This window comes from Neofelis nebulosa, chromosome X (assembly GCF_028018385.1).
Source record: "Neofelis nebulosa isolate mNeoNeb1 chromosome X, mNeoNeb1.pri, whole genome shotgun sequence".
In the NCBI taxonomy this organism is placed as follows: domain Eukaryota; kingdom Metazoa; phylum Chordata; class Mammalia; order Carnivora; family Felidae; genus Neofelis; species Neofelis nebulosa.
The window spans coordinates 84,388,880-84,410,602 of NC_080800.1; the positions used below are offsets into that span (position 1 = coordinate 84,388,880).

Here is a 21,723-nt window from a genome sequence, read left to right on the forward strand (position 1 = left end):
GTCAGGGGTCCTGGAAACTTCTGCCATCAGTCACACGGTCTGCTCTACAAAGCTCCTATACAGCTCTGCAAAAAGGGCAGCATTTCCAGAGATCCTGTCTCTTTGGGGCTGGTATAAGAGCAAAGGATCTAGAGCTACAGGACTCTGGACAAGCCTCAAATACTGTAGGATTGAGGACCTGGGTGAATCCACAGAGACATCTGCAGAAGATTCACCTAACATCAGAGCTCAAGCCAGAATGTGTCCAAGGTCACAGCACAAAGAGAAAACTGTAAGATACAATTTTGCCATTCTCCTCCCCACAGGAAGATTCTAAGCTCTGTTCAGTACCTCTTTCTTCTCCTCTCTATCCCCAAGGCAAAGCTCTAGAAAAAATGTGTTTTTTGTGTGTGGGGGTCATACCTTCTTTCGTGGAGTCTTCTAACAAGTATTCCTTCAGTTACATGCGAACCAGTTTCTTCATAGGTCATCCATGGGAGAATGTGGGCCTCAAGGTCAACAGAGTGGTGACTCTCTCTGAGGCCCCTGAAGGGAAAGAGAGCACTAACAAGGAGACTAAGTTAAGATCCACCTTTTCTAGGAAACCTTCCCAGACTAATCCCACCTAACAATGAGCCCTCAAATACCTTCACAGTCTTTAGAAATAAGTATTATTGGTAAGGTAGGTTTCATATATTGTTCCCCTGTTTTTGTTGCTTGGCCATTTTTTTCTTAGTGTTTTTTCTCTGAGGCAAGGACTATATTTCCTTTCCCCTTCTCTCTACCTTCATTGGCAGCCACTGCTTCACCCCAACCCACCCTTTGCCTCTCACCAGCCTGGCCTTAGCTCTTTGATGACACTACAGTCTCAGGATTGAATACTGACCACCTGATTCCCAGATCATGTTAGTGATTTGTCTCAAGGTTAATTACCCTCCTTTGAAATCACCCATACCCCTAACTCTGACCTTCTCTTTACCTTATTCTGTGAATTTGCATAGGTCTTGTCACCTCTCTGGGGTCTCTGTTATCCTTTCTATAAAATCATTACAATTGTAGCTTCCTCCAGCTTGGTCAAAATCTGTTCGTGGAATCAACAGCTTGTGTTTTGTCCTCATTTAGTTGAAACCAAGAAGGATTTGGAAGAAATTATTTTAAAGGACAAAATTTTCTTCTCAATTATGTTTCTTAGAGCTGGGTAGAGGACGGATGCTTATTTGCTAAGGAGTTGGTGGGGGGAGGGGAAAGGTAGACAGGGCCAAGAGCAGCTAAGAGTGAGAGGTGGAGTTGGGGCAGAGTTGGAAGTACTCTGGGAATAACATCTAGGTTTCTGACCCTGAGCCCCTGGCCATGGTTACAGCTTCTATGGCTTCTGACACTTGGACTGCAACATCCCACACCAAATAGACCCAAGCATCACTTGGAGGTTCCTAGGACCTCTTTTTGTTTCTAGCCCCAAACCACATTCCAGATGCTCTGCATCAAAGTGAAATTCCTCACAGACAAGGCTTAGAGAAAAACTGAAAAACAGAAAATGAAACAATTGATAGTGAAAGGCAGAAAGAGAAGACGGAGTTCTTAGAGAAGGGAGTATCCCTAAGGAGGTGGGGACAAGGGGAGGACAAGGGGAGGAGGAGAGGAGGAGGAAAGCGGGGCCTGTCTCTTTAAGGGGGTTGGCTGTCAATCAGAAAGCCCTTTTCATTGCAGGAGAAGAGGACAAAGATACTCAGAAAAAAGTAAAGGACCGAAGAAGGAGACTGGAGAGACCAGGATCCTTCCAGCTGAACAAAGTCAGCCGCAAAGCAGACTAGCCAGCCGGCTACAATTTGGAGTCAGAGTTCCAAAGACATGGGTGAGTTTCAAAAACTTTAGCATGGAAGATTCAAGCAGGCACAGAAATTTGCAAGACAATTTCCAACTTTAAGGTTCTGGGTTTCCAATGGTTTCAATAAGCTGTGTTCTGGCACTTGTCTTTAATTCCTTAGCACTCAATTAGGTTAACTCCTTTTCTGCTGTACTGAGAATGATGCTTTATTGCCCAAGAACTCCAGCAGTACGTGGAGAGTACCACAGGTCCTTGGAGAGAGTGCCCAGAGGGTTGGATATGGTCATGTGTCCTCCTACCCCCTCACTTCCCTCTACCTTCTCTTTTCCCCGGTTCCTAGGCCCTGGTAATGACTGGGTCAGCTGACATCCCTGGTTCTTCTGGTGACAACTGAGTGTTTGCTAGCCTTCAGATGTATAAAATGACTGCTTGCTTGATATGAAATTTGGACCCCGTTTGACATCAGAAGGAAATTGGGGAGTTGAGCAAGATGGAATTCAGGCTTGGCTATGGCTGAAAAGGCCAATCTCGGGTTCAGGAAATGAAAATAAAGGCCTCAATGGATATGGGTAGGGTATGTGTGTGTGTGTGTGTGTGCACGTGTACATATATGGGTGATCATATCTAACTAATATCATAGACTTAGCCTTTCTGAGGGCATGATTCAGACTCTAAATCCCTCCTATGCTCCTATGACAAGAAGGCTGCTGGGACCTTAGGGATCTTGCTGACTTGGTTGAGTACTAAGGGCTTCTCCAGGTTCCATGAACAAAGAGAGAAGCTATCTGGTCTTTCATAGTGTCTACTTAGAGCAAGGTGTATAGAGCATGAGGGTCTTTGTCCACACAGGATGTCACAGAGATGTGTAGACATTGCTCACTCACATTTGGCAAAAGAAGAGTAGCAGCTTGAATACATCCCAAGTGAAATGAGAATCAATTATTGTATGTATTCACCATCAAATATAGTACCCAGAAGACTACAGGAACATCCACGGAAAACAGTTTTCAATTATATTAAGCTGGTGTCAGCCTTTAGGTTGTTTCATCCTGAGAGAGCTTTTTGAAGCATGTATTCAACATGGATAATTAAGAGGGCAGGGCTAGAATCAACCAGGTTTGAATCCCATATCTGCCACTTATGAACTTCATGACCTTGGGTTGGTCACTGTGAATTATCACTTCATATTCTGGAAAATGGGGATAACAATAACTGCTTTGTCTACTTGCAGGGTTGTGAAAATCAAGTACTAATGTTGTGGATGTCCTTTGAAAATGGGAAAGCTCTATAACAATTGTAAATAATGATAATACCATTTATTATGAAATAATGCATGTATAAGCTGACTCTTAACTCTTTCCAAAGTGGTTTGGACTTTTTTTGTGTACACTTTGTGCACTTGGGTAAGAATCATTTGACCAACTGAGTGTAGCCAGATGAGAGGTGAATGTTGGAGAAACTCAATTCCTACCCTTGGTAATGTCAGGAACGCTACATAATGTGAGGGCAGCTGATTGGGTAGGTTGTGAATTAAAAAATGGAAAGGGAGTAAAGAATGATGCTAAATATTACTTCCTCAGAGGATGAAAGCCGTGAGGAAAAGGCAGGAACAAATGAGGTGACCACAGGGACAGTTTCCTATATCATGGAGGTTGGATGATTTCCTCCAGGGGAAATTGCCACAGATAAGGGCAAAGTTGAGGTTGTGTATTGGATCCCAGATCCTGGGGGTGGGCAATTCTTGGGCCAGGTGCACATAACAGAGTAGCCATTGAGTTTCCAATTATTCAATAACAAAGTATCTCAAGTACTTTATAAATAATAGACCGGCTCTGTTTAATCACCTCCAGAAACAGGGAGCTAACTATGTCGACCAGATAGAATCCTATAGGATGAGAAACAAAGAAGAACACTGAATTCAGTATTCTCTATACAAAAGGCTTATGGGGGAAATTACAGTTCATTAAACCTTTTCCCGACTTGGGAGGGGAATGTTCCAAATGAGTCTTTGGGATAACAATGGAAACAAAAAAGAGCTAAAGAGCAGTAGCTGATTGTTCCCTGCTCAGTAACACAATGCCATTTCTGAACAGCAAAACATTGGCTCCTGCAAGCCTGTTGTCTGAGAACAGTGGCTGTTACCCTGGTAACCAGACTGTGATGCTTCCCTCCAAAGGTGGCTCTTTGCCAAGCAGTAAGTATAGTTTTGGCTGGTGCAGACTAAGTGAGGGTTGCTCAGACAAGAAGTGTGGAAGCAGAGGAGGGGTCCAGTTTTACAGAATTCCTGAATACAAACTGAATCCCACCAGGATGGCAAGAATGGCACAAGACTGCCAAGAGCTAAAAAGAAACCAGATCCAAAACCGCACACTCACTTAATCTTCCTAGAGACACTGACCAAAACGATCATGGACAGCCTTCCCCACCCCATTTCTCACCTTAGCCTTGCAGAGCCAGAGGAGATCTTGGAGAGTTAGGCAGACTGAAAGGCCTGCTCTGCTTGGAGGAGCCTTTGCCCTGGTTCTGCACTATGAAAGCCAGAAGTTTACTCAACAGCCTGACAACTAGAACTAATCTTTCAAAGCTATGTGAGTAGTAATAAGGCCTAAGAACCCCCTGGGAGATGGGTGGGAGGGGACATATAGTGTCTAAACCCATCAAGGCACTGGCACCCAGCCAGTGGCATCTTTTTCCCTGTTGCCTTTTTGTGTATTATCTTGAAACCCTGAAAACCATCCTCAGGGTATAGTTCTTGGTCTTGAAAGAAAGCAACTGTAGACATGCCATCCTTGCCTACAGAACTTCAGATCCAGAGAAGATGAAATCAGGGCAGCGATATGGTCAGGAATAGTCACATCAGTCTGGAATGCAAACAGAGCAGGTTTCCCTTTCTTTCCCACTGTTAGGGCCTATCCAGTGTCAAACTTACCTCAAAAGTTCAACAAGTACCGATTGATTAATTCCTCCTTGGCTATTTGAAAATGGTCCTAAGGGTGATATCTCAGATCTGCACTTGCCTCTGAGCTCTCTGCTAGGCAGGGATCTGGAAAAGAGTCAGTGATATCCCAAGTAAGAGAACAACGTTCCCCAGATCAGCTTTACACTGCAACCAAGGAGAGAGGAAAAAAATGGTGAGAGACTGACATAAGGAATAAGGTATAGAAAATGTTATCTCTTAGCTTATTGCTGGGTACTTTTTCCACTTCTGCATAAGTGGGCAAAATGAACAAAATGTATCAAGGACAGAGTTTAACAATCAAGGTTCTATTCCAACCTCCATATGTTTGGGCATAAATTGTCACATGTGTGTGTGTGTGTGTGTGTGTGTGTGTGTGTGTGTGTATGTGTGTGTGTTTGGGGAGAAGTAGGGAGTATAGGAAACAAGTTGGCTCAAATGCTGTTGTTATGGTAAAAATAATATAATTTCTGTTCAAAGAAGAGGCTGAAATTCTTTTTTATTTAACTTTATCCGTATAACTCGACTATCCAGCAGGATTGACTTCCATGCTCCAGTGGCTGCAGGGCCCCTTTCAGCACTTGAATGTGGTATAGGTGCTGAGTTCATGTAGGGAAGACAAGATTATAGGCAGGGCTTTGTCTGACCAGGATAAGGCCAGAAGCAAAAGTCTTTGTCTCTGGAACCTCCTGATGATTGTTGTTTTACTCCTAGAACCCACCCACTGATCCTCATCCATCCCCAGTACCAGTCACGGCTGCTCTAGCATCTTGGCCCTGTCAACCATTATAGGCCCCAGTCAAGGAGGCCTCTGTTCATGGAGTGAGGTTAGGGGTGGGTTCTGGGAGGAGGGTAAGAGTGTAGTGCAGATTAGAGACTTAGGGAGATGGGGCCAGTTTTTTGCTCAATGAGCCTGCCTGTTGTTTAGCTCTATTGTACAGGGTTCTTCTATCTTTCCCTTTGTCAGCTGGATTCAAGGGACAGGCTGAGAATTGTGCAAGGCACAATTGGTCTCTTTCTACCATCTCTTTCGATGAAAGCCCCTACTCTCTTCCCTTTGATGAGTTCCCAGATTCACACTGAATTTCCATCGTGGAGCTGGTCCTTGAGGCATTCCCAGGGCATAGGAAAGGAGAGAGGGCTTGGGAGCTCTTGGCTCCTGCTTAAAGAGACAGCATCAGGATCAACACAATCCCTTGGATGGACATGGGTCTGGATAAGAGTAACAATGGTCCTGATGATCTTTGTTAGATTCCTCTGAAAAGCGTTGGTGAGAAGGGTTTGAAGTTCAATCACAGATTGATTGGACTCATTTTGGAAGTTTGCAGATAAATCTAGCCAACACTGAGTATTTACCTTTTGCTTACATTTTGCCCAGAGCACTTGGTCGTGTACATTTTAACACTAGGTTATAGGTAGCTTTGGTCTTTGATTCACAGACACAAGTTTGTTCTCCCCAAGATTGAAATGTCATTGAAGAAAGGGACAAGGCTTTATAATTCCCATGTGTTTTTCACAGTGCCTAGCTTACTGCATATATGCTTAATAATTGTACTGAATCCACATCAAAAGAAATGAAAGGAAAACACTGGGAAAGGTATTTATTTTTCTCTATAACTTATCACCAAAGTCAGGCAGTTTAATCCAATTGAGTTGCACTGGGTAATGTTATTACTATACAGTTCTTTTATGCCAATTATACCATGTGAAAGTCTGTCTTTAGCCTGGAAACATGAGCATGTCTCTTGAGAGAGCCAGAGAACTTCTCCAGAATCCATTATAGCCTTCCTAAATTAAACCAATACCCTTTCAACCATGAAAGGTACTGAAATGTAGAGCTTGTGGCTTCACACATTCCCAAGGATATTTCTTGGGCTGTAAAAAATCAAAGTGAACCCAGTGGACCTTTCTCAGAACGTTATGATTGTCAACTACTTTGATGAAGACACATTTTTTTTTTGCATGTTCTGAGTTTTTCCCCTTCGGAATCCAAAAGTTGATTTTTTGCTTGGATGGATTGAATGAGATTCTTCCCTTCTGCTGAACTTAAATGGCATCAGAACCAACATTTCATTTTGATTACAAAGAAATTGACATGTAATGTGTATGCTGATATAGTTTAACTATGTAGAGCTCCAGAGTGATAGATTTATCTGGGGCCATTTATTTCCAACTCCGCATTAAAGATTCATTAAAACCTATGTCCCTCTTGACCCTTGCTTTGAATGTCAGAGGAACAGAAAAGGGGTGCTAAGTTATTTGAGGTCTAAGAGAATAGAGGAAAAATGTATGTAAAAAAAAAAAAGTGTATCAGTTGATGACCCAGAGTTGCTTCCAAGGCTTAGTCCTTTATCATTCAGTAAAGATATTCCGTAAGACACTCTGGTTATTTTTGGATGATTATCAAGAGATTTGATTCACTAAAGAGGATTTTTCCTTATCTTTACAACGCTGGTGGGGATATTAACTAAATTAGAGTGGATTCCCTGTTTGGCTAGCAAGAGTTCAAATTCCTTCATCCCTAATCACACCTGGACTGTTTAGCTCTTCCCAGGGTGAAAAAGCTGGGTGAGTGAGTGGCACAGGACAGTCACTTGCTATGGTGGATGGCTGTCCTTACTCTGGGCTAAATAAACAGTTCCGCCATTCTTCCCTGGGTCTGACCCCCTTCCCCACCCCCAGGCCTGCAGGCCCCTGCAGAATACCAATGAGGTTCCTGAGATCTCAGGGAAAAACAAGGCTTCTTTGTCCAAGGGAGCTATGGAGGGTTCTGTCCAAGCCCTGACCCTGTGCTGGGGAGAGAGGGAACAGTGGGGTCACGGACCTTCCCCTCCCCCCATCCTCAGGCTTCAGAGACCTTCTTTACTAGAAGAGTCTAAGAGTTTGGGGGTGGGAAAGAGTTGGATAGACAGAGTAGGAAAGCACTGTTTATTTCCAAGCTCCTTTTATTGACTTACAGGATGCATCTAGTATCTTAACCTGTTGAGAAAGAGGAAGATCAATTTTTCTAATGTTTCCTGAGAACAATGATCAATTTCACCTGCTGTGTCTTTCTTTCTGGTATATACATGTGTGCACGTGCACATTTGCATGCATGCATGCATGCGTGCACATGCACGTACACACACACACACACACACACACACACACCATGGGCCAGCTCTGATGAAACACTCTTCCCAAACATTATTGCAAAGTTCATACTAAGTAAACTCTGCCTCCATTTACAGCAGCACAGCTACAAATTGATTGCTTTTCATAGAGGCCAAATTTTCTGAAAGTAGTTCTTCAGTTTTTAGAAAAGGATGAAAATTCAGTTCTGCCGCAAATGTTAGCTACTTACTCTGCTTGCTTCTGAAGCTCCTGAGCCTCATCTTTGGTGTCACATACCAGAATCTTTGAGGAAGAGGCTCTTTGAGGACCAAGGAAGGGTTGTCTTTTTATGGGATGATGGGTAATAGGACTCACTCATTCTGTGGCTCTGAGAACAGAGATAAATGCCTTTACCTCAACTTTCCCATCAGAGATAATTTGGTCCTTCAAAATCTGTTCACATTGCATCAGCCATGCAAACCAACAGATGTTTAAGCACATAGGGCTAAAAAGAAACTACTAGTATTAAGAGGGTTGGGCAAAGGACTCCCCTAGTCCTTGCTACAATGGTATGGACAAATGAGCTTTGAATAAATATTCAAAAGTAGAAATTAGCACAATCTGCTTTCTTTTTATAAGGCGTTCCAAAGTGCTTTTTCAAAAGCAGCTTCTCAGCACATCAGCTGTATATTTGTATATAATCCATATATATATGATATATGTACAAAATAATTCATATATCATATATATTGTATGATATGTGAATAGATGTATAAAACCAGATAGCATATGTATGTGTATCTATATCTATATTGATATTGATATCGATATTGATATAGGTATAGATTTGGGATATGGCCAAGTGGCCAGAAGGAGCCATCCTTTCCTCATTTAGTCAGCCATTTACTTGACATTTGTTAAGTTTTGCTCCATGTGGCACTTAGAACATGGGGCTAGTACTTGGGGCACAGCTGTTCTCAGAACCTATGACTTCTTGTGTGCCTTTCCTCTTTCTCAGCAACATTGGCATGGGGCTTGGGGTAACAGGTCTTGGGATCTCAGGGACTCTTAGCACTTTCAGACACCGTGTGCCCAGGCTTTGGTGTGTTTTCGTCATGCCAGAAAGATGTTTTATGTTTTTCTGACTTTGTATAGAGTTTTTTTGTAGCTGTTTTGACAGAACTCCAGTGTAGGCCTGAGGGTGCAGACATTGGCCAAGCTGCATTATAGGGGGACAAATCAGTCATGCAAGGTGTTAAAAAATCATTAAGCTTGCATTTTTATTACTGTGAACAATAGTAACCCTCCCATTACTATCCTCTGCTCCCTGCCAATTTCCTCCTTCCCATTGGACTGCTCTCCACATAACATTCTAGATGATGAAGAAGCAAGCATTCCATGCAGCAAATACACACAGTATTCAGGAATATCAAGGAGCATGCAATTTCCAAAGTTTCTCCCACCTGGAATGCTCTCCAAGGCTCAAATCTTGTCTGACAATACCAATATCTCTGGCTTGCACCCATCCCTTCCTGGAACTCTTGTTTACCTTCTGTAACCATTTCCTTGGCTGTCTGAAATTGTTAGTTTAAAATATTAGATCTACCTAGCTCATTATTCCTTAGTAAACAAAAGATTCTCGTATGGCACAGTCTATGTCTTTTATGTTTTCACATCCCGCATAACACCTAGCACAATACTGGGCAAATAGTAAGTACTCCATTAGAGTTGATAAATGACTAAAACAAACAAATCAGAATGATAAGAAAAGAGAGGATGATTGCCTAATCTCCCTAGCATGCTACTTCAATGACTAATTATTATTAAAACATTTTTTAAATGTTTGTTTATTTTTGAGAGACAGAGTGCGAGTGGGGGAAGGGAAGAGAGAGAGGGAGACACAGAATTTGAAGCAGGCTTTGGGATCCAAACTGTCGGCACAGAGCCTAACATGGGGCTTGAACTCGTGAACTGCGGGATCATGACCTGGGCTGAAGTCAGATGCTTAACAGACTGAGCCACCCAGGCGCCCCTTCAATGACTAATTATCAAAGAAACACATACATTCTAAGAATTAAAAGTAAGGATTTATTTTCATGAGTAAACTGAGAGTTGCTGGAGGGGTGTTGGGTGGGGGATGGGCTAAATGGGTGATGGGCATTAAGGAGGGCACTTGTAATGAGCACTGGGTTTTCTATGTAAGTGCTGAATCACAAAATTCTACTTCTGAAATCATTTTACACTATATGTTAGCTATCTTGGATTTAAATAAAATTTAAAAATTAAAAAAAGTCCAAAAAAAGAGAATACAGCTAAGTAATGGTTTTGGGGTCAATCTCACATTCCAGAAGCCTAAAGCTCAGACTCTTCTGCTTTTGGAATCTGGGGTGACTACTCCATCTGTGCATGTGAGCATGGGCCTTGACTTGTCTGACAAAGAAGTATGAGTGGCACAAGCCACACAGGGAACATACATGACTTTTCCCCTTCTTCTTCTCCAGGCTTGTTGGAGTGCTGTGCAAGATGTCTTGTAGGGGCCCCCTTTGCTTCCTTGGTGGCCACTGGATTGTGTTTCTTTGGGGTGGCACTGTTCTGTGGTTGTGGACATGAAGCACTCACTGGCACAGAAAAGCTAATTGAAACCTATTTCTCCAAAAACTACCAGGACTATGAGTATCTCATCAATGTGTAAGTACCTGTCCTACATGAACCCTTCTCTCTTTCTGTCTCTCCCTGGAGACATACAGGACTCATCAGTACCTTAATGATTAGTAGGGGATTAGTGTGGAGCCAGACAGGATTTCTGAGTCTTCCTTCTGTTTGCAGATTTCACCTATGCTTCATCTAAGGCCTAAAAGGGGGGAAGTGCCAAATTCAGAAATGGGAGGGTTGTCTGCTGGCTAGTCCACTTCTCATTGCCCCTTCACCCCCACCGCACTTGCTTTGTCCCACATGTTCTAACTTCTGCCCATAGGGTTAACATTGACTGAGTTGGAGCCTCTACAGTGATAGGTATGGAGAACTCAGGGAAGGTCCAATGACTGGACAGATTGGGGCTGCTGCTCTTGGTTTGATATACCATTTGATTCTGCTCAGGCCCCCGTACTAAGACTTTCTTGTTCCTAGAGCATATTAGGCCCCTGTTCCTTCATCCATCCTCCTCCTGCTCTAGTTCGTCTCTTCTTTCTCCTACTGAAGGAATATCTCTGAAGGGTCAGGCCAAGGAGAATAGAGTCCTAGTTCTTCAGGTCACAGGGTAAGCAAGGGGTGGGTGGAGGAGCATGTGCTATTGGCCATGCTCTTTGTCTTTCTTTACTTCAATAAAGATAAGGTGGAGAGGTTGAGGAGGAACCTAGTGATTTTCCTAAAGAATCCCTAGCCTTGTTTAGGTGCCCACTCAAGTGTCCACCTCACTTTTGCAAGAAGGGCCCTAACTGGGTCCTCAATAAGATTTCCTGATATATTTTGTCTATATGTTAATGCAGGATCCATGCCTTCCAGTATGTCATCTATGGAACTGCCTCTTTCTTCTTCCTTTATGGGGCCCTCCTGCTGGCTGAGGGCTTCTACACCACCGGTGCAGTCAGGCAGATCTTTGGCGACTACAAGACCACCATCTGCGGCAAGGGCCTGAGCGCAACGGTAACAGGGGGCCAGAAGGGGAGGGGTTCCAGAGGCCAACATCAAGCTCATTCTTTGGAGCGGGTGTGTCATTGTTTGGGAAAATGGCTAGGACATCCCGACAAGGTGATCATCCTCAGGATTTTGTGGCAATAACAAGGGGTGGGGGACAATTGGGCGTGAGTCTGTGGCCTCATCCCCACCCAAGGCTGAGCCCTCTCTAGGGGCTTGGCTTTTGAGTGAGGAAGTGATGGCTACAGCCGAACGAGAAGGTCAGGAAGAACGTGGTGCCCAGCTGGCTTAGCCTCAACTTTCAAAAGTTCCCTAGAAAATTTCATTCAAAAAAAAAAAAAAAGAAAAAAGAAAGAAAGAAAGAAAGAAAAAGCATGAGTTTTGTGGACACTTCATACAATCAGACAATTTCTAAGACATCTGTTGGTATTCCTTTACTCTCCTCTTAGTGGGGACCACAACAAGATTAGATATGACTGCCTAAGAGTCTAAAATGCTACTCATGGGATTGAGATACAGGTGCTTGATCTGAGAAGGAAGGTGGATCATGGAAAAAAATAATTGACTCCAAGGAGGAATTCACAATATTCTGGGATTTTACTCTGTTGGAGGTCCCAGAGGGAACTAGCATAGATCTGCATTTTTAATGCATCTTTGTTTGAGGGCTATCCATGCTTCTACTGAGATACACATTGGTTTTCCATCTCTAGAGTTAAGATCCTTTGGGGGTTGAGTATCTATGGATTATGGTGATGTCTTCTGTGGCCAGCAGTTGGCTTAGAAAGGTTTTTGGATCCGATATTTAAATCTCCTATTGGCTTTGCTCAATGACTAGGGATCAAAAGTCCTATGACGAGGAACATTTTCTAAGCTCAGCCTAAGGTTTGAGAAATGGCACGACTTTCTTTCAGGATCTGTTTTGATTTCTTTACATCTTATCTGCCAAAAAATCTCCCGAAGCCTCTCTAACCCAGGGATCCTCCTCACTCCAACCCCCACCCATTTCCCCCACCCTCCAACACACTTGGGGCCAGTTCTCTAGTAGATACTGCCAATGACAGTTGGCAGAGGTGCCCTGCTTACTAATTTAATTTGGTGGAGATCTCTGGAATCTGGTTTCATATCTGGCACATGCCATTCCAGGATCTCCTAGTTTGTGTTTCAACATCTCCAGGCTGATGCTGATTTCTAACCACCCCATTTCAATTGTTTTAGTTTGTGGGCATCACCTATGCCCTGACCGTTGTGTGGCTCCTGGTGTTTGCCTGCTCTGCTGTGCCTGTGTACATTTACTTCAACACGTGGACCACCTGCCAATCTATTGCCTTCCCCAGCAAGACCTCTGCCAGTATAGGCAGTCTCTGTGCTGATGCCAGAATGTATGGTAAGTTAGGATATGGGTGCTTTGGCTTCCTACCCCCTGTGAAAGCACTATATATTTTGTCCTTTACTTAGAATAATGAGGATGGTAATTATAGGGGAAAATATTATGGATGCCTGGCTCTTAGTTTTTTAATCCTTCTCCACTGAAATTGGAGAGACTTCTTCCCTTGAAAGGGAACTTCTTTTGGAAGTGGTAGGAATTTTCTTGGCTGTTCACACTGCTCTAGCCTGGTTGACTGTTGTTCCCAACCCAGAAGCAGCACATTTCAAAGACAAAGACCAGATTACACAACGGTTCAGTACCACCTTCTTCCTCTTCTCCTCCCCCCCCACCTCCTCCTCCACCTACTCCCCCTCCTCCTCCTTTACCTTCTTCTTCTTTGGCAAATATTTACAAAAAAAAGGGATTGTGATTGTTAGTAGGACCCAAATTTTCAGCCAGAATGATTAAGGATAGAAGAAGGGCCCTGAAAGAAAATCTTCATGGAGCCCCACAACTCCACAACTCACCCTGGTTGACTTGTGTGTCTTATTCAGGTGTTCTACCATGGAATGCTTTCCCTGGCAAGGTGTGTGGCTCCAACCTTCTGTCCATCTGCAAAACAGCTGAGGTGAGTGGGCCATTTGAGTTATTTTACAATGTAATTGGCTAGTACCATACAAATTTCTACACAAGGCCTTCAATTTTAAAAACCACAACTTCTCTTTGCTGGATTTTGAGTGTAGCTGTTAAAACATCTATTTTCCCTAGAGCTGCATAGAAAGCTTTCCATTCCAAGACTTCCTTCCTTAAAGGAGAAATTTGTAGCTTTAGGAAAAGATAGAGCTTAATGACAAAACCCCCAAATGAAAAATTTTATTCTTTTAGTTAAAAACCTTATCAAGAAAATGATTTGTGCATAGAGACACTCATAGGTTTTACAAAACACTTTCAGTTTGGAATCTTTCCATCTGTAATGAGAAGTAAAAACAAAAAGTACATTTGAAAAGGAAAACACTGTATTGGGAATGGATATCATATACAAATGAGGCAGGGGAATAAAAGTAAATCTTGAGGAAGATGGCAGTAACTTTAAAAGTTAAAAACTTTGTGACTTTAAATTTTGGAATCCTGGATATAACTGTCGGGAACCAGTTGATTAAAATATTTTATGAGTATTCCGTGCTCTGGATGCTATGTGACTAGGTGTTGTGATGTATATTAAAGAACAGGAGACCTGGGACACCTGGGTGGCTCAGTTGGTTGAGTGTCTGACTTCGGCTCAGGTCATGATCTCACAGCTCGTGAGTTCCAGCCCCGCATCAGGCTCTGTGCTGACAGCTCAGAGCCTGAAGCCTGCTTCAGATTCTGTGTCTCCTTCTCTCTCTACCCCTCCCCTGCTCACACTCTGTCTCTGTCTTTCTCTCTCTCTCTCAAAAATAAATAAATGTTAAAAATTAAAAAAAAAAGAACAGGAGGCCTATATGCAAAGAAGTGGCAATTTAGTTATAGATGCAGAATTAGCACAAAGATGTTAACATATTAAGAAAGCTGCATTCATGATTTACAGCAGAACATATTTTTGCAGTTGCAAGAAACTTTTATCCCTTTTGCATTTTCTTGCAGTTCCAAATGACCTTCCACCTGTTTATTGCTGCATTTGTGGGAGCTGCAGCCACACTGGTTTCCCTGGTGAGTTGTCTGAATGATCTAAGCAAATAAATGGTCCTGGGATAGCTTGGGTACAGCCATGCTGAAAGGCAAAAAGATAGATTCCTAACTTTGAAATGCTTGAGAGAAGCTCCTGGGAAGAGACAAAAAAAGGTATAGACTATGAACTTCTACTTTGGGTTACCAAGGTGGAAAAACTTCAGAAATTAGACAGGAACAAGCAAAGTGGTGTGAGGAAAAAGAAGGTAAGAGATTAATAGTCAGAAATGATAATATTTAGCATTTACAGAACATGTAATATTGCCAAGTACTTTGCAATCATAAATTGCAGTTAATTCTCAACACACCCTGGTCAGATGAGTGACAAGAACATTGATACATTACTAAACATGATTTTCCAAAGCCTGGAATTCTATATGCTGTAAATATGAATCCACCTTGGGCACTCTCCAAAGGATTTAGGTACTCTCCTAAAAATACTGGGAGGACCTTCTAACATTATAAACTGTTATTACTATAATGTGATTCTATGCCCCAGGTCCTGCTGATGGTGTTACAGTGCAGTGTCAATGGAGTGCATTCATTGTTCAGATTAAAAACCTAGGGCACTGAAGGGTGAGGAATTTATCTGTAGTCATTAAATAAGTAGTGACTGTTCAAGGATGAGCTTGCAACCCCCCTGGCTTCTACTGCTGAGGCTTTTATACAAACTTGAGTTGTTCCTCATTCTGTAATAGATTAAACAGGGAGGATTGTACTGCATGTTGTGGCTGTGTGTCTGCAGCAAGCAGCCTGTGACTCCAGATCACTCAGACATGTGGATAGCATGATGGCAGAGCCCATGCATTGTTCACTTTATTGAGGAAAATCCAGTGCCAGGCCTAACATAGGTCAACAAATCCTTGTTGATTTGATTCTCTGGGCCTGAGCCATTAGAAGGAGATGTCTCAGAGAGGACTTCTAGTCAAGTATGTAGGACAAAAGCTTGAGACACGCTGCTTTTCACAGATAAGGGGATTTTCCTTTATTTAACTGTTTTTATTTCTATCCTTCCTTATTCCCAAAAAGCTTTAGAGGAGGGAGAGCTTTCTTTTCTACTCTCACTTGCATTTTCTCTTCTGTTCCTACAGCTCACCTTCATGATTGCTGCCACTTACAACTTTGCCGTCCTTAAACTCATGGGCCGAGGCACCAAGTTCTGATCTCCTGTAGAAATTTCCCTTTCTCTAATAGCAAGGCTCTAACCACACAGCCTACGATGCTTCATCTCCCATGTTAACTCTTTGCCTTTGCCACTGATTGGCCCTCTTACTTGATGAGTGTAACAAGAAAGGAGAGTCTTGTGGTGATTAATGTCTCTCTATGGACTCTCCCCTCTTATGTACCTCTTTTAGTCATTTTGCTTCACAGCTGGCTCCTGCTAGAAATGGGAAATTCTTCAGATGGTGACTCCCCAACTGCAAGTCACAAAGAAATGGAGGCTCTAATTCAATTTTCAAGCATCTCCTGAGGACCAGGAAGTGTTTTCTTCTCAGGCACTTCCGCCGATGGAAACAAAGTGGAAAGAAAGATACTCAGGTAGAGAGAAGGGATGTACCTGGTCCCTTTGACACCTATCAGGGCCAAATATATTCTCCTTGGTGTACAAAACAAAGAACCTACTTCTGTCTCCCTCTTACCACTGAAGATAGAAGAAAAAAAATGCAGACAAAACAATAGGAGCATTTGCCCAAATCTACCTATTGCATCTGGGAGAAAAGGGTCAAAGCAAGGATCTTTCACCCATAGAAAGAGAGCACTGACCCTGATGGAGATGGACTATTTAAGCCCTAACTCAGCCAACCTTACTTATAGCATAAGGGAGCGTAGTGTCTGTGTAACCCAAGGGGGCACTTGGCCTTACACCTTATTAGAGAAGAGAGGCAAGGTGTTGTCAGCATCTTCTCACGCCCTTCTCCTTGATAACAGCTACCATGACAACCCTGTGGTTTCCAAGGAGCTGAGAACAGAGAGAACCTAGCTCATATGAAATAAAAAGGCTGACCGAAGGAGCAGCAGTTGTTAGTGGCTAACGGTGTAAACTGAGCTAGCCCTCTGGTAGACACAGGATAGCTAACTCTTCAGATAGCGTGTCTTTTTTCTGTTGATTAGTTGTATAATCTGGCCTCTGTCATATCTTCACAATGGTGCTCTTTTCATGGGGTATTATCCATTCAGTCATAGAGGATAATTAGAAGATCTTGATTTGTTTCAGAATGATGCATATTTCACATTTTCCAATTTGTTTATCACTTTTTTTGGGTTGTACCAGAAAGGTCTAGGAAATGATTCTTTGATTATGATTCTTTAACAGATGAACATTGAACATTAAACATTGCAAATAATATTTAAAATTGGCTAGTCCCATGTATCTACTAGATTTTCTCCAAATTATTCTGCTCTTGGTCGAAACAGATTTGGTGAATTTGAACCTCAATTTGAATAACTTATTTGATTGTTCTTTTTATGCTAGTGGGGGATGATTTGATTTAGCAGTGTTATCTTGGTGTGTAAAGAGTCAGGTTTAACATACAGGTTATTCTCCTAGTATAGATTATATAACCAAATGCCTTAGCCATCAGGCTCCATGGAAATGGAAATATGGAAAGAGTTTGAAACTTGAATATCTCCCAGGTTTCAGGCTTCTCTTTCTGTGTTTGTTAACTTTGGGTTAAAAAAGAAAAGGCTGAGTGGTCTTTATCGAAAGAAAGATTTTATGGATATTACTGTAGATGGCTCTTTTGTTTTAAAGAGCTACTTTGTTTTCCCTCCTCCAAAGTGGTTTCAGCAACGTTTAAGGAGATGTAAGATATTTACAAAAATATACTTAATATTTGTCTTCAGACCAGTATACAAGATAAGCTTCAAGGCTGCATAGAAGGAGGAGATGGAAAAGATTCTGTGAGAAACCAATCAAGATCAATGAAAGTGAAGTAATCCATATCTTGTGTTTTGTTTTGATTTAATAACATAACAAATAACCAACCTTTCCCTGAAAATCTCCCACGCATACATACACACGTATACACACATGAAGAGAGTTAACTGAAAGTGTTTCCTTCATTTCTGATATAGAATTTCAATTTAACACACATAAAGGATAAACTTTTAGGAACTTATCTTACAAAATGTATTTTATAAAATTAAAGAAAAATAAAATTAAGAATGTTCTCAATCAAACGTCGTGTCCTTTGAATGAATTATTTTGTTTAACCCCACAATAGAAACTCGAATAATTAGGCCTTTATTGTGCTGTGTTCAAGAAGCTCATTTATTTTTCAGGTCACCCATGTTATTCTGACAACAATTTTCTGAAATATAGAATAGATAAATCACTACTATTTTTATAGCTTGAGACAGAGTCTAAGTAAACCCAGTAGGCACATATCTGAGCTTGGACTAGAACTCAGGTGGGCTTTTTTGTTTTTTGTTTTTGTTTGCTTGTTTTTTTGTTTTTGTAGAATTCAGGTCTTAATGTGTGAGAACTTCTAGTCAAATATATAGAGCAAAAGCCTATATGCTTGGACACACCTGTTTTAAGGTTGTTGGTTTTTTTTCTTCTAGAAGTGGGGTTCAGAGTGTTTTGTTCATTCAGGTTGAAATATGGTTACTTCTTTAATATGATAATGGTGCCCCAGCCCTGCTGTGTTGAGGATTAAGTTATTCTTACTTTCTCTTTCAATTGTTTGGATGTTCAGTCTTCATACATGAATAGTGCTTAGTTTTATCTGAAAAGTACTGGATAAAAGGTTTAAGGTAGAGGAAGAGCAGATATGGTAAGGACAATGTAAATTTAAACAGTCTGTGGCAGGGCACTATTAAAGTAAATTAGTGACACTTACTACCTTGAATGGCCAGTCCACTCACTAGCCCAAATAGCATTTAATCCTTTTTACAACCCTAAGCTACAATATGGCACTCTTGGACAGCACTCTAATGACCAGCCTAAAGAAAGTGGCCTTAAAATTAGCTGTAGATTCATTGTTCCATAGTTGCATCTGGCAATGAGCATGATTGTAGAGAAAGGCGACTTTACCTGGTGGCAACAAGTCAGTCATCAGTTAAGGAGCTCCAATTGAATAGTAGTTTCAATTTAATCTCCTTATTTCTGCTTCACCACAATTAATATTCCACAAGCAAGTCTGGTTGGATGACTTTAAGACAAAAAGCATAAAAATATGACAAAGACTTATTTTTAGGCCCTGGCAAAACAAGGACACAGCACCATATTTTGAAGAGTTGATTCAGGGTGCTATAGAGTGAATGTATTTTTGCCTCAGAGCTGCAGAAAGCCAGTTCCCAAGAAAGCCATGTTCTCCATCTGCCCTTATTTGGCTCTGCCCTCTGGGACTGATCTATAGATGGAGTTTCCAGGCTCTCAGATGCTGAGAGCATCTCCAGTCTATCAATTGAGCCCATTGTTCTTAGCTCTCCCACACACCATAAACCTCCTTTCTCTGAACTGAAAGAGCTCTCTTTGTGCTTAAATCAGCCAAAGATCAAGATGCAGCTGTATAAACAAGAAAAATTTTCTTACAGTGTCAGTTGTATTGCTTGTCCTATCTTCAGGGTGAGTACTGAGTGCAGTTATGCAGGGTTTAGATACTGCAGCTCTGGCCAGAACAACATTTGTTCATTCATTAATTCAGGCTATTAACATTTATTGAGCACCTACTAAGCTTTGTGCTAACTCCTGGGAATGCCACGTTTGGGGGTGGTATGGGTAGAAAAGTGATAAATATAATGGTCTTACATTCAGAGATCTCAGCCTCAATCATAGCAGAGAGGTCTTCCAGGGTGAAATGGAGTGGAGGCAGGGAGTATGCAAGAAGCAATCTGACTGGCTGACTGCAATAGGCATCTGAGTTCTCCCCTCAGTATGTGGGCGAGGTGGTGGTTAAGGGCCATGACTTCATGTGGCTCTGGTTTTCTAGGGCCTTAGTAAAACAAAACTTCAATTTAGAGTCCTAACAACTTGTGACTCGCTCTCTCCATGTCACTCTGCTTCTGACCTTACATGTGACAGTATTTATGCATACACTGTCACAATGCATGTGCATGCTTCCACCCACTCAGGCATCTGGGGAGTCAGAGGGCACATGGATCTGGATTTATATAAACACAGGCTATTCAGCATGTCTTTTCCTTTTCATCCAGGCTGAATCTGAGAAGTCATGGAAGAGCAGTATAAGATACAAGGCCCTTCTCTCTGAATTTCCTTACTATGAGCATAGATAATGTGTCTATTTTGACATTAACCATTAGCTTGATGAAAATTAAGTAATAAATGGAAGAAATATTTATTATTACATTTAAGCGATTAAGGCTTGGCCTTTTCCTACATTGATACACAGGTAAGGAATTCAAGTCAATATAAACTGGGAACATTTTCCTTGTTCACTTTGAAACAATAAACCATGCTTTTCTAAATTTTTGTTGTCCTCTAAAGTTTGGTGTCTGTGTATTCCTGCTGTGGTACTCCTTCAATTGGTCTAATTTATTACAAAGGAAAGAAAAATAAGGTAAAGAAATGAGCATTTTCAAGATTATGAAATAACCAAAATAAATACAACATTAACATCTTATTCAAAATTTCAACATATATTTATTTAACAAATTCTCTGTGCCAAGTGTTATGTTAGCTGTTGGTAATACAGCAGTGAATAAAATAGGTTGTCTTTGCCCTTATAGAATTCAACTCAAAGACAAAAAAGGGTTAGAGAGGGAAATAGGATTTGTGGTAAAGAATGAGACGAACATCATTTAACAGAAAAGGTGGAAAACAGAATCAGGGAGAATCTTGTACAGTCCCCTTAGAAACAAAGGGTCAAGTAAAAGAAGGTGTAGGCATGCAAGTCTGTATCTAAAGAGTGCTGACATGCTATGGTATTTAGGGTTGAAAAATGTTAAATGGCCTTGTACTGTTTCGCTGACCAACATGGACAGTAAGCCAGCTCTAGGCTCCAAAGAACTAGCTTCGTGGATACTCCATGTGTTATGTGAAACTCTGCCTTTCAAACATGAAAGGGGAAAACCACAAAGCTGGATTCTGAGCTTTTCAAACAAACCAGCTGATATTTGAAAATGTGTAGATGGCTCCAATTCTATTTGATGACTTGAGATCACATGTAGAGTGGCTTAAAAAAAGAAGGGAAATGGGGGCACCTGGGTGGCTCAGTCAGTTGAATGTCTGACTTTGGCTTAGGTCATGATCTCACGATATGAGTTCAAGCTGCACGTTGGGCTCTGTGCTGACACCTCGAAGCCTGGAGCCTACTTTGGATTCTGTGTCCCCCTCTCTCTCTGCCCTTCCCCTGCTCGCACTCTCTCTCTTAAAAATAAACATTAAAAAAAGAAGGGAGATATAGCTCTTGCAATCAAAGCTCCCTTCCATGATCCCAAACATACCAGACATGAATTTGGTAAAGTTTCATTTGATTTAAAATCTTAAATCAGTCCTCATTAACAAAAAATAAATGTGAATGGAAACATAAGCATTCTCCTATATGTACATGATGTTATTACAAGCTAGGAGTGTTTTACTAAACAAATAGCTCAGCTAATTATTGTTAGAAAGAAAGCCTACATTTTTCCTAAAACCAGATTTGCTATTTTCAGTACATGTTTCCAACTTCTTGTTGGTGAATAGTGTAAATAATTCCATAGACAAAGTATCATAGGATATATTCTGTGACTGGTTTATCTGGGTGGACACACAAATAAATTACATTTCTCGAAGACAGGTGGTTTATGAGTTTTTACTGATTGTGTGTGTGTGTGTCTGTGTGTGTGTGTATTCCTGTTGTTGTTTGTTTTTAGTAGCTGAGGTGGTTACAGATACTTTAAAATATTTCCAGGTTGAAAAAAAAATTTAGATGTCATGCTTTATGACATGGGGGTTTGATGGCCTATTTGTCTCAGTGGTGAAGAAGACCCAGAATAACTGAAAAAAAAGTCTTGGTCCAGTCCACAAGCAGCCCACCTCCAATGATAACAGTGATACTTTATTGAGCTTTCCACAAAGTACAGTACTTCAGACATCTTATCTCACTGAATCCTTACACTGAGTCCTCCGAGGCTGAGGCAACTATCATCCCTCAGTTCCAGGCTGGAACACGTGCCATTATTGGTCACATCAGTTTGAATTTGAGGATGTCAATATTA

General features: G+C 41.5%; 1 protein-coding gene across 2 annotated transcripts; it reads left to right on the forward strand.

Annotated features, from left to right (window-relative positions):
• Nucleotides 1-1,667: 1,667 nt before the first annotated feature.
• On the forward strand, nt 1,668-17,739 carry PLP1 (proteolipid protein 1). Of its 2 annotated transcripts, none has more exons than XM_058712917.1 (7): nt 1,668-1,831; nt 10,355-10,541; nt 11,339-11,600; nt 12,702-12,870; nt 13,407-13,480; nt 14,476-14,541; nt 15,651-17,739. In XM_058712917.1, exons 1-7 carry the CDS (start codon nt 1,828-1,830, stop codon nt 15,720-15,722), a joined length of 834 nt encoding a protein of 277 aa, XP_058568900.1. In that variant the 5' UTR covers nt 1,668-1,827; the 3' UTR covers nt 15,723-17,739. The 2 variants fall into 2 exon arrangements, with proteins under 2 accessions (XP_058568900.1, XP_058568901.1); XM_058712918.1 differs by having other exon boundaries at nt 1,669-1,831; nt 11,339-11,495.
• The last annotated feature ends 3,984 nt before the right edge of the window (nt 17,740-21,723 follow it).